At 35.3% G+C, this 14,074-nt stretch overlaps 1 protein-coding gene across 2 annotated transcripts; it reads right to left on the bottom strand.

The window, feature by feature from the left end:
- Positions 1-682: 682 nt before the first annotated feature.
- On the bottom strand, positions 683-9,820 carry LOC141346465 (E3 ubiquitin-protein ligase TRIM39-like). 2 transcript variants are annotated; one of them, XM_073851326.1, is made up of 7 exons: positions 9,702-9,820; positions 7,071-7,624; positions 6,844-6,939; positions 6,385-6,552; positions 6,152-6,290; positions 3,827-3,862; positions 683-3,677 (listed from the first exon to the last, which is right to left on the bottom strand). In XM_073851326.1, exons 2-7 carry the CDS (start codon positions 7,620-7,622, stop codon positions 3,130-3,132), a joined length of 1,539 nt encoding a protein of 512 aa, XP_073707427.1. In that variant the 5' UTR covers positions 7,623-7,624; positions 9,702-9,820; the 3' UTR covers positions 683-3,129. The 2 variants fall into 2 exon arrangements, with proteins under 2 accessions (XP_073707427.1, XP_073707428.1); XM_073851327.1 differs by lacking the exon at positions 9,702-9,820 and adding an exon at positions 8,254-8,395.
- Between the last annotated feature and the right edge of the window lie 4,254 nt (positions 9,821-14,074).

Below are 14,074 nucleotides of genomic sequence, written 5' to 3'. Positions count from 1 at the left end.
CACTTAGATGATTTTAAGTTTATCTTAACATATACTTAAGAATAACTTTTAGTATATTGAGTACAAAATTAGTGGCCGAAAATAGAGCACTTTAAGTACATTAGGGAAGTGCACTAAGTGTACTTAAATTGTATGTTAGCACACTTTTTTCACACTTTGTATATTCTTTTAATATATTATTGCTATACTTTAAATTAGTCATAAATATATTTATAAATGTTCAAAAGTAGGGTTCAAGTGTATTTCTAATTGTAACTAAATATATTTTTTTTAAATACAGATATAGTATGTTAAAAGCACATTTTAGTTCAATTTCATGGTGTCTCAAAATAGCACAGTTGAGTACACTTAGATGGTATTAAGTTTATCTTAACATATACTTAATACTATTTTTTAGTACAATAAGTACAAAATTAGTGTGCGAAAATAGAGCACTTTTAGTACATTACTGAAAAGTGTACTAAGTAAACTTAAATAAAGTGTATTTTAGTGCACTTTTTTTTTTAACCTGGGAGAATTACCACACTCAAAATCAGTTTAAGTGTTAGTGCTAATAATGCATTCATATTAAGTGTACTTTAGTACAACTTTTGAGAAAATATACTTCTACTACAATACATTACTAATTGTAACAAACGGGACGACGGAGAGTGGGGATCCAAATGCAAGGCTTTATTATGAAGGTTGTGGTCGAACAGTCAGGGTCGAAAACACCAGCAAACAACAACAGCAAAGATAATCCAATAGCGTAATCCAATAAACAAGCGTGGGTCAAAATCCAGGTGAGCAGTCCAAAGTAAACAAATGAAATGAAAACAAGAAACTAGGGAACTATGGCTAAGACTGAGAAAACAAGAACAGAATTATGGCTAGGGCTAGGGAAAAACAACAAGGAAACTAGGAAAACCTGGGAACAAGGAAAAACGCTTGGTAGAGTCCGCTGGGAGCAAAACAATACTTCGCAGTGGGTGTGTGTGCTGAGCTGGCTTTTATGGCTGATAAACAGGAAGTTACCATAGAGGCAGCAGAGGGAGCAGCAACAGTCAGTGTGGGTAAGAGCTCCCTCTGCTGGCCTGGTGTGACACTTATAGATTTTTTAGATATTAACTTATTTTAAATTTAGGATTAGTATGTAAACAGTCTACTAATAATCAACTAATGTTTAAAGCATTTAAAGCACACTTTTGAAAAACACACTAATAAAACTCTTTTGCATGTTTTTTCTGTAGTATACTTTATTTTAGTACACTAAAAATTTATTTAAGTATTACTGGTATTTAGTATACTTTTTTCAAGTGTACTTAAGTCCTACTGAAGTATAAACATACTTTTAATTAGTGTATTTATAGTGTATAAACATCACACTTTTTTTAACACAAAAAAATAACAATGTACTAAAAATGTATTTGCGGGTATTTAAGTGTATTTTCATTGCATTTAAGTATTTTTTTTTTCACCTGGGGATCTTAGTGCTGCGTTTGATACTATTGACCACAACATTCTTTTAAATGGACTTGAAAATTATGTAGGCATTAATGGTAGTGCACTGGCTTGGTTCGAATCGTACTTATCAGACCATCATCAGTTTGTGGCAATAAATGAAGAGGTATCATTTAAATCGCAAGTGCAGTATGGAGTACCTCAAGGCTCAGTACTAGGGCCATTACTTTTTACGCTTTACATGTTACCCTTGGGAGATATCATCAGGAAACATGGTGTTAGCTTTCATTGTTACGCTGATGATACTCAGCTCTATATTTCTTCGCAGCCCGGCAAAACATATCCATTCGAAAAACTAACAGAATGCATAGCTGATATTAAAAACTGGATGGTGAATAACTTCTTACTGTAAATCCTGAAAAAAACAGAGGTGTTAATTATTGGACCTAAAACCTCCACAAGTAATGACCTAAAACACAGTCTAATACTAGATGGCTGCTCTGTAAATTCGTCGTCATCAGTTAGGAACCTAGGCGTCCTATTCGATAGCAATCTCTCCTTTGAAAGCCACATTTCTAGTATTTGCAAAACCGCATTTTTCCATCTTAAAAATATATCGAAATTACGACCTATGCTGTCAATGTCAAATGCTGAAACATTAATTCATGCGTTCATGACCTCAAGGATAGATTATTGTAATGCTTTATTGGGTGGTTGTTCTGCACGATTAATAAACAAACTCCAGCTGGTCCAAAATGCAGCAGCTAGAGTTCTTACTAGAACTAGAAAGTATGACCATATTAGCCCGGTTCTGTCAGCACTGCATTGGCTCCCTATAAAACACCGTATAGATTTTAAAATCTTGCTAATTACTTATAAAGCCCTCAATGGTTTAGCTCCTCAGTACTTGAGCGAGCTTCTATCGTATTATAGTCCTTCACGTCCGCTGCGTTCTCAAAATTCTGGCAATTTGATAATACCTAGAATATCAAAATCAACTGCCGGTGGCAGATCATTTTCTTATCTAGCGCCTAAACTCTGGAACAATCTACCTAACACTGTTCGGGAGGCAGACACACTCTGTCAGTTTAAATCTAGATTAAAGACACATCTCTTTAACCTGGCTTACACATAAAACATTAACACATTCCTATAATTCAAATCCGTTAAAGGATTGTTAGGCTGCATTAATTAGGTCAACCGGAACCGAAAACACCTCCCATTACATCTGATGCACTCGTTGCATCGTAAAAAGAATGGCATCTACGCTAATATTAGTCTGTTTCATTCTTATTCCAAGGTCACCGTAGCCACCAGACCCAGCCTGTATCCGGATCAGATGGTCACTGCAGTCCCCCGGATCCAGTCCGGTATCAAGGTATTACCATTTAGTGTATCACAGTAAAATCACAGAAGATGAAAAACTGCCTTGATTTAACAATTTATCAAGGTTACTTTGTCCAGCAGAGATAAAGACGAAAAAAGAAAAAAGAAAAAAATATTTATGACAAGTTGAACAAATATAATTTTTTCAACAGCATTTTACATTTACATTATATATATAAATCATAATGTAGTTATTGTATATGGACTTTAAAAATTGAAAAAAAAAAACAAAAAAAAAACAAACAAAAAAAAAACAGCAGCACCATTTTTTTTGATTTGTAATTATAGTTTAAGAGTTTAAATTCATTTATTATCATTGACAGGTGTGATGATCAGTGGACTTGAGTTTTTACCTCCATCATTATAGCATGGGCTAAATAATGGATAGAGTTTTTCAGTGAAAGACTGACCAGTGAAAGAGTAGATATGAGAGCTGGACTCCACATCATAAAAGGAGACCAGACCCTCCTCATAATCCACAAACACACCGACCCGCTGCGGCTTCACTCTCAGAGACAGAGAGACACGAGGATCATCACAGGCTTTATATTCATTTCTATTCCTCAGAAACACAGTCCATTGTCCATGACTGGGACTAGCTGTGATCTCTCCCTTCCTGTTAATGGATTCTCTGGTCACTCCTAAATCCCATTTAGTCTTTCCCTTCACCTGCACCTCAAAATAAAATCTCCCTGAGGAGAATCCCTCCTTTCCCAAGACACAGGCACATGTATCAAATCTCTCTGGTTTGTCTGGGAGTTTCTGTCTAATGTCTCCACATCTCACTTGTTTTCCATCATCAGACAGGATGAGATATGGATGAGCCGTATCAGGATCCAGAGTCACATCCACTGAGAAAACAGAGAATATCCATCACAACCTACCAATACACACATTTTGTGATGCTGTTTTTAACATTTAATTTTCTTTTTATTGTAGTGCAGTAATGAAGCTGTGAGTGTATGAATGTAAACTAGTGTAGTATAGAGTCACACTGTACCTGCATACTGCTGCATCACCTTCAGCTCTCTAGACACTAATGACAAGAAAACATATGTATTAAATAAATAAAATATATTTATTTGAGGCCAAAATATATTGAAATGTATGCTAAATATACACTACCGCTCAAAAGTTTGGGATTGGTAAGATTTTTAATGATTTTTTTTTAAGAAGTCACTAAAGCTCATCAAGGCTGCATTTACTGTCTTTGATCAAAAATACAGAACAAAATGGTAATATTGCAAAATATTATTACAATAAAAAACGTTTTTTATATACTTTAAAATATAATTTATTTTTGTGATGCAAAGCTGAATTTTCATCAGCTGTTACTCCAGTCTTAAGTGTTACATGATCTTTCAGAAATCATTATGCTGATTTATTATTGAAAACAGTTCTGGTGCTGCCAAATATTTTTTTAGGACCTGTGATTCTTTGATGAATATTGAGTTAAAAAGAACAGCATTTATTCAAAATATAAATCTTGTCTAACAATATAAATCTTTGCTATCACTTTCTATTAATTTAACACATCCTTGCTGAATAAAAGTGTTTATTTCTTAAAAAAAAAGAGAATAAATATTTACTGACCCCAAAATTTTTAACAGATAGTATATATTGTTAGAAAACCTTTATATTTTAAATAAATGCTGTTTTTTAAACCTTTTATTGATAAAAAAATCCTGAAAAAATGTATCACAGGTTGCAAAAAATATTAAGCAGCACAACTGTTTTCAACACTGAATATAAATCAGAATGTTAGAATGATTTCTGAGTAATGATTCTGAAAATGTAACTTTAATAACAGATATAAATTACATTTTAATGTAAATTAAAAAACATTGTTTTACAACATAATAATATTTCCCAACATTACATTTTTTCTGTATTTTGATCAAATCAACACTTGATGAGCATAAGAAACTTCTTTAAAAACATAAAAAAAAGCTTTTGTAGTGTATGTTGCAAACAGTGAAGCTCAATGAAATATATTTTTGAAATAGTGAATATATTTAGTTTCAGCCATCATTTATAAATATATTTCTGTGGCAAGAAAATGTTTTTCTTGGACAGAAATATACAGAGGTCAAAATATATTTTTAAAATGCTTTTTAAAAATATTTTATATATGGCCAAAAGTATATTACTAGAAAATATATTTAAGCAAATATATTTTTTGGCCAGTTTTTTGTATATATTTTGTAAAATGTATTTTATATGTAGAAATATATATATATATATATATATATATATATATATATATATATATATAAATACAGAAATGTGCCAAAAATAAATCAGTAGAATCAGTAAATGTATTTTCAAACATATTTTGGCAAATATATTTTTTGGTATTTGAATGTAAAAATATATATGTTAAAAATACATCTTTTAAATATATTAATATATTTTCATTTTAAATTCTAAGCAAAATGTTGTAAAATTACTAACAGCATCTGGAAAATTAACATTTTGGCTGTTATTTTAAGTATTACATCATTGTAAAATTACAAAAATAATGGTGATCTCTCAAGATCTGAGCATCTTCATTTATTACAAACCCGTCTGACTTAATTTTATACAAAAGTTCATTTCAAGAATTAAAAGAGTTTCAGATGTTGATGTTTTGTTGAAAATATTAAAGTTCGGTGTTTGCATTAGTTGGGCTCTTGACTCTTGATTAAAATGATTTTGTCTGGCTGCTTTAACTCTGTGTTTCTAAAGCCTGTTTGTTAAAGCAATAAATACAAGGGAAAACTGGTCATCAGTAAGAAGATATTAAGAATAACACATTAAGAGACTAGCTTTGTTCACTACTGGGGCTATTGACTATTAAGCTCTATGTTTTAGATGCACAGAGACATCAAGAATCAGCGCATGAATCTCAACAGTGGTGACAATTGATGACAAATTGTTTCATGAAAATTTCCATGGAATTATTTTGTGATTTATGTCATTTGACCTTTTTTATTATTATTTTTTTTAACTTAAGGTATCTCATCAGAATTTTAAGAAATACCTGTTTTGTAAAACATTTAATGGAAAATTCTCTAAGAGTTCTGTAAGTGCATATTTAAATTAGTATATTTTACTTTATTTTATGGTTTCTGTTTGGTAGCCATTGCTGCCAGCAATTTAACTGTTTTTTTTTTTTACCATTGTTTTTTAGAGTGTATACATAAAATGGGCCAAAATATGTACAAAAATATATACATTTAAAAATATATTTGAAAATATATATTTTTTGATATAGATAATGTTATATTTAAAGAATAGAGTACATCATCATGTTTCTATCTGATCAGTGTATGTATTGATGTACCAGTTTGTGTGAGTTTCTCATCTATAGTGTCCTTCAGTTGAGTCAGATCTCTCCTCAGAGTCTCCAGACTCTCATGAGTCTTCATACTGATCTCAGGCCAGTTCCTGGTGTTTGTAGGGCTGCACAGGGATGAGTGAATCTACAGCAGGAGAGAGGAGAAATCCTTCAGCATGGGGAGTGTTCTGGTGTCATATACTGCATTATGATTGATCAGAGAGATCATGTTGACTGACCTGTAGGAGGTGGAGGTGATCTTCAGTGTGTGAGAGCTGCTCCAGCTCAGTGTTTCTCATCTTTAGCTCAGTGATCTCCTGCTCCAGCTCTTCAATCAGCTCTTCCTCCTGTTTCTCTGCTGCTTTCTGCTGCTCCTCCATCATCTCCAGCAGTTTAGTATATAATCTCTATTGCAAGAATCAGTGTTACTATTGCTCACACTTAATGTTTTAATGGGGTTTCATAATCCCTCAACCAAGGAATAAACTTTATCTCTCATCATCTACTGGTGTAATAATGTAACCTGTGACAAGTTACACTTTTACACCACCCCAATACACAGACTGACAGTCTATCTTGAACATAGGACACAGGAAAGCGGAGAGACACAAACTATGAAAAGTCCCAGTGTTGCCGGGCTGTATATTGAAATCTAAATGATCTATAATTCATATTTACTTTCAATTAAATGAACTCACTTTTCTGTCTTCTGCTGAGTGTCTGATGTCTTGAATCGTTTTGATTCTGTTCTGGATCATCTGTTGCAGATCTTTCTGTGTCTTCATCAGTTCAGTCTATAGATTGAGAACAACATACAGACACTGTCTTCTGAGGAAGCTTGCAACATCTTTTCATAATAAACTTTAATTTCCCAAGATCAAACAAGATATGATTCCTTAAAAACAGTTTTATTAGTAACTTCTACCTTCTTCTCTTCACTCTCCTCTTCTATAGGAACAGTGTTGTGGTTCTTGTGGTCTTTCACAGTGCAGATGTAACACACACATGTCTGATCATCTCTACAGAACAGATCCAGAGGTCTCTCATGTTTCTGACATATATAGTCCTCCAGATTACTCACAGGATCCATCAGTTTGTGTTTCTTCAAACGTGCCACTCTCAAATGAGGCTCCAGGTGAGTTTCACAGTAAGAGCTCTGACACACCAGACACGACTTCAGGGCTTTCAGCTTTCTCTCCTCACAGATGTCACACAGAACATCAGTTGTTTTCTCTGGAGATTTCTTTTTATAGTGACCTACAAGCTCTCTGAGTGTGGTATTAATCTTGAGATCAGGTCTGTGCTTGAATGTTTCTTTACAGTATGGACAGCTGCAGGTCTGACTGTTGTCCCAGCACTTATTCAGACAGGTCTTGCAGAAGTTGTGTCCACATGGAGTGCTGACTGGATCAGTGAACACGTCCAGACATATAGAGCACTGAAGATCCTCAGACAGAGGACCACTGGAGGATGACATTACTGGAAAAAGACATTATTTAGGATTATTGTGAACTCCTTCAATACTGTTTATGAAGAATCCCATGAAGAATGTAAAGAGTGTGACGACTTTTAAAAAACTCAAAGGGAGCATCTCAATAAATTAAAATGTCATGGAAAAGTTCATTTATTTCAATAATTCAACTCACATTGTGAAACTTGTGTACTAAATAAATTCAATGCACACAGACTGAAGTAGTTTAAGTCTTTGGTTCACTAGGCTACACAATCATGGGGAAAACTGATCTGACAGTTGTGCAGAAGAAAATCATTGACACCCCTCACAAGGAGGGTAAGCCACAAACATTCATTGCAAAGAAGCTGGCTGTTCACAGAGTGCTGTATCCAAGCATGAAATAGAAAGTTTAATAGAAGGGAAAAGTTTGGAAGACAAAGATGCACAACCGAACAAGAGAACCGCAACATTGAGAGGCTTGTCAAGCAAAATTGATTCAAAACTTTGGGTGAAATTCACAAGGAATGAACTGAGGCTGGGCTCAAGGCATCATGAGCCATCACACACACAGACGTGTCAAGGAATTTGGCTACAGTTGTTGTGTTCCTCTTGTTAAGCCACTCCTGAACCACAGACAACGTCTAAGGCGTCTTACCTGGGCTAAGGAGAAGAAGGAATGGACCCAGTGGTTTCCCAGTGGTCCAAATTCCGCTTTTCAGATGAGAGCAAGTTTGAAATTCATTTGGAAACCAAGGTCCTAGAGTCTGGAGGAAGGGTGGAGAAGCTCATAGCCTGTACCCCATAGAGAATCTGTGGGGTATTGTCAAGAGGAAAATGAAAAACAAGAGACCAAAAAATGTAGATGAGCTGAAGGCCACTGTCAAAGAAACCTGGGCTTCCACACCACCTCAGCAGTGCCACAGACTGATCCCCTCCACGCCACACTGAATTGAGGCAGTAATTAAAGCAAAAGGAGCCCGTACCAAGTATTGAGTACATTAGCTACAGTAAATGAACATGCTTTCCAGAAGGCCAACAATTCAGAACCAAAAACTTAAAATACTTCAGTCTGTGCACTGAATTTATTTAATACACAAGTTTCACAATTTGAGTTGAATTACTGAAATAAATGAACTTTTCCATGACTTTCTAATTCATTGAGATGCACCTGTAAGAGGATCATGTACAGTCAGAAAGTCATAATTTAAAAATTAAGCCAGACAAGCTGATAAGAGTCCAAATGTGAAGTTCATTACACAACCACTTACATAATAAATAAATGAATACATGAACAAGAATTATTGTGTTAAGCTGAAATTATTTTATCATCTGCTTTACATTCCTGAACTGTACATATTAAATATTATAAGAGAAAAGCAAAAGTCTCTCATCAGTGGGGGTTTCAGTAGGTTATTGAGAAGTAAACTATGTCTCCTATTTTTTCTTGGTGTTAGTGAAGATTCTGTCATTGTTACTTCCCACTTCAAGCCTTTCAAAAAAATAAAAATAAATTAAGTTTCTCTTTTTTAAACATAAAACCAAATTTGGATCATGACAGCTACATCATTAAATTGGTAAAATCTCATGTAAGAACTGATTTGAAACACAGTGAGCGACTCATAAACTCAGTGAACAATCTGAACTTTGACCTGCTGTTTAGATTAAAGAAAGTGCAAAGAACAAGCAATATATTTTCCAACAGACATATATCTCTTATACATGTCTCCACAAAATATATGGTCAAGAGTCATTCTCATCTTGTTTAATGTTAAAGTGATTTTCAGCTGCAGTGTAGCAGGTTTGTGTTCAGTTTGTCTGCAGATCATTTACTTACAGTTTCTTTAGTCTTTACAAATGTCAAGATTTTTTGTCAAAAAGGGACAAAGTGACAAAAACAGCAAACTTTGCTTTACAATCAACCAAATGACATACTGTTAATACAACTCTGATATAATTTAAGTGCTGTAAACAACAGTGGAGTATCTGACACGCTTAAACCTGCTTCTGTTCAACGTACTCCAGTCTGACATAAACCCTACTAAACCAGATCAGTTCCATTAGAAACCTGTTCAGGACAATCTCTCTTATATTTCTATCACTTACCTGTGAGTATCAGATGTGTCCAGAAGGGTCAATATTCTCAATATTCTGTTGTCTAAAGAGTTTGATCGTTTCAGACGTCCACAATGTTGCAGATAAAGTCTCACTTTCACTTTCTCTGAGTCTCTCTCTGAACTACAGTGATGTCAGAGCTCCTCCTGTATTCACACATTTACATTTGTGCCTGTATTCGGTGTGTTAGTTCATGTGTGTCTGTTTGTATTGGGACTGGTGTTTGTCAGCTCATGAAGAAGAGATTTCAGCACTTCTGATTGTTTGGCAACATTTGTAAAGAGTTTCTAGGTAAAATTCAGATTAATTTACAGATGTTTACAGATATTCTTTTCTATTCTTATTTTAACACTTACTTGATTTTACCAAAGTGCAAATGAAAGTGATAACAGGCGCTTGAGTGGCAACAGCAGAACAACCCCCAAAAGGTAATGGTTTTGCAGATGGTGTCCACAGACAATTGCTCTCTCCTTGTCCTTCCTGACTGATTCATCTCTAGTCCTGTGTTTTGTTAGAGTCCTTCTCACTCCGTGTATAATGAGGCAGTACCTGTAACTCAATCACGTTACATAGACAGTCCAGTTCCTCCAGGATGACACATCCATACGTGCTGTCACAAGGAGGTTTGGTGTGACTCCTAGCACAGTCTCAAAATCATGGAGGAGATACCAGGAGACGGCCATTACATGAGGAGAGCTGGCCAGAGTCATAGGAGGACAACAAACCTGCAACCAGACCTGTGTCTGCTCCTTTGACCAAGGAGAAACAGGAGGAGCACTGCTAGAGCCCTACAAAATGACCTTCAGTAGGCGACTGGTGTACATGTTACTGACCAAACTGTCAGAAACAGACTCCATGAGGGTGGCATGAGGGCCTGACGTCCTGTAGTGGGACCTGTGCTCAGTTCAGTATCATCAGCTCGATTGACATTTGCCAGAGAACACAAGAATCAGCAGGTCCACCATTGGGGCTCTGTTCTCTTCACAGATGGGAGAAGGTTCACACTGAGCACATTTGACAGATGTTAAAGAGTCTGGAGATGCTATGGAGAATGTTACGCTGCCTGCAACATCATCCAGCATGACTGGTTTGGCAGTGGGTCACTGATGGTATTGGAGAGGAGTATCATTGGAGGATCACACAGACCTCCATGTGCTAGTGAACGCTACCCTTGCTGCTGTTAGGTACCGGGATGAAATCCTCAGAGCCGCTGTCAGATCTTATGTTGGTGCAGTGGGTCCTGGGTTCCTCTTGGAGAAGGACAATGTCTGGCCTCATGTGGCTGGAGTGTGTTTGCAGTTTCTGGATGATGAAGGGATTGATGGCATTGACTGTCTGTCACGTTCCCCAGAACAATTTCCACACTACATAATGTTTATAAGTAATGATCAACTTAAATATTTTGTTAATTCCCTCCAAGTAAACTGTTTTGATTCATTTAAAGTGCAATAAATCACACAACAACTTTGAGGAGTATCATCATCATTCCTCACACCTGTCCTGATATTCTCTGGTCTCCTCAGTGGATTTGATGCTTCACATTGAAACTGCAGCTGTAGATGATTTAATAAAGGCTGACAGAGTGACAGAGAAATATTAATGTACACATTATAAATATGCAAATAATTTTGAGTGCTGTCTATATTTCCATTTGTGTAACACATTTACAGTAGATGAGCATCAGTCATGTCCAAAAGTGTCCAGTAGAGGCCGGCATTCTCTCTCAGTGACTGCTGTTATCAGTGTTATATGTGTCAGATGTGATACGCTCACACCTGGGGCCTGTAGCATGAAGCTGGTTTAGCTGGTTTGTCAGGTAAGTTTCAGTTTAGTTTGTGGCAACTCTGGGTTTTAGGAACCATGAAAGTGGTTTTAGTGGTGTTCATCGACACAGTAAATTACGCTCCACAGTTCTGGTTATGTTCTGGTTTAGAGATCTTGGACTTCATTCATAAAATGTTGAGCAGAAATCATCCTAAATTTGATTTAACGATCATCTCTCGAATATGAGTATGTGTGATTCATAGAATGAAAATACATGGAGAAAATGTCTCTCTTTCAGATGTGAATCGCAAATTATCTGGAACTTGTGTGTACCTGAATGGTTTCAGCTTTCTGCCTTGTACACGACTCCTAATTAATGTCATTAACATAATATGTATATTATAAAATATCACCAGTCATCGTCCAAATCATTTAATTTAGAACAGCGAGCTGCAAGAACAGCTTACATTTCCAAAAACCTGCAGTACTCCGACAAGAGTCGGAAAGTGTGTATATATGCTCAGACCCTGATGTGATGCTAAGCACTTTTCCAAGTCAAAAGCAGTTTTTATAAATATGAGCACTGATGTGGATTTAAGCTTATTACAGTTTTTTACAATCGTTTTTGCACTAATAACAGAACCGTAATGTCATTTTTCAAAACTCTAGACACATAATACACAACCAATGATCAAAATGCACATTTTTCAAACCACTTAACACATTTTTCAAATGCTTGGATATAATACACATAAGCCAAAGATCATTTGTTCATTGAACTTAAATCACCTTTTCAAAATGACACAACTTAACATCAAAGTATTACTATTTCAAAATGCAACTCACACATTACATCTGAGATGAGTGTGCATTCATTTCATTACAAAAATTAAACTATCAGTTGATACATCTGCTTAAAATGATAAGTAACTGTTGCATTACCCTTGAAGCATAGCTTTTATGGAAAATAGTGCATGTTTCAGGATAGATCATTTGACACCAGTTACCGCAGAATATGACCCAGATGGACTACACTACACTCTCAGAAAAAAAGGTACAAAACTATACCTTTTAGGGTACAAGTAGCTGTCACTGGGGTGTTACCAAGGGTACAATTTTTTGGGTGCATAATTGTACAATAAGGACCCATTGTGTACCTTTAAAGGTACCTTTATATGTTTTGTTGCCCAGGAACAAAATTGTACCTCTGCAGTACCTTTTTTTTTTATATAACTGTATATTTCATATTTCATTCTTTATCAGATATTGTTTCTATGGCCCTGTGTACCTCTTTTACAGAACACATTTTCATATTCAACATTACTGAATGTCATTTTTATGTTATTGCTTTTGGGCTTTTAATGAGTTAATGGCTACCCTGGTAAAAAATAAAAAAAGAATGTATCAAGAATGTTGGTACACAAACTAACCCTGTTGAAAAAAAATATCTAAAACCAGCCTAGGCTGTTTGGCTGTTTTTGCTAGCCTGGTTTTAGCTGGTCATAGCTGGTCAGTGGGCTGGTTTTAGAGGGATATTGGCCACTTTTATGTCTGGTCAGGCTGGGAAATCACCAACTAAAACCAGCCTGACCAGCCTGGAGACCAGCTAAAACCAGCTTCTTCCAGCTTAAACCAGCTAAGACCAGCCAACCAGCCAACCAGCCAAGGCTGGTTTTAGCAGTTTTTCTTCAGCAAAAAAAAAAAAAAAAACAGCTAAAACTTTGAATCTAAATTTTTCCTTTAGAAAACCTATGCTGAGATTTATTTTATCAGTAAATTCCACATTACAGTATTTCGATGATACCACTGTGTCTGTACTGTTCTCAGTCTACAGTAAAAAACAAACAAAAAAAAAACAAATGAAACCTGTATCACATATTTTGTACAACTATATTTAATGATTGTACTAGCAAAAACACATTGAAACTATGGGTAACTTGTGTATGGGTGATCTAAAGTAATGTTCCTATGATATTTCATAATAAATTCGTTTTTTGAAACAATGCTTCTGCTAATGCAAGGCTTCTTTAAAGATATGAATGCAATATGCAAAGTTTTGAACACTGGACAGCCTGTTTTACAAATAATGACTGTTTTGAGTTTTGTATCTACAGTTTTGAAAAATGACATTACAGTTCTGTTATTAGTGCAAAAACGATTGTAAAAAACTGTAAGATCAAATCTGTTAATTTTATAAATGAGGCCCCTAAATCAAAATTCGGCCCCAATCAGCTCCGAGAAAAGTGACACATCTCTGACACAAGTCACTCTCCCAGTTTCTCATGCTCCAAATTAAAGGGCACTACCTTTTTAAGATACATTTTTTAGGATAAAATCGTCTGGCTTTTAGAGACAATTATTTATTTTGATTATTCTATATTATTTATATAATTTAAGGGCACTTCAGGAAGGAGACACCATTTGTAAGAACACTCCAAATGAAAGTAAACAGTTGATGATCCCTTGATGAAGGGCCCTTCCAGAAATCCGTTACTAAGGAAACATGTGATGGTCCAGGGGTAAGTTCAGTCATAAAGAGCCACAGTCTTGAAGAGTTTAGCTCCAACCCTGAAAAAACCCTCACCTGTTTATAGTCTTAG

The sequence above is a fragment of the Garra rufa genome, chromosome 12, assembly GCF_049309525.1.
Source record: "Garra rufa chromosome 12, GarRuf1.0, whole genome shotgun sequence".
Lineage (NCBI taxonomy): Eukaryota > Metazoa > Chordata > Actinopteri > Cypriniformes > Cyprinidae > Garra > Garra rufa.
Note: the sequence above shows the minus strand (reverse complement) of the source record. Positions and strands in the feature narration are given on the sequence as shown.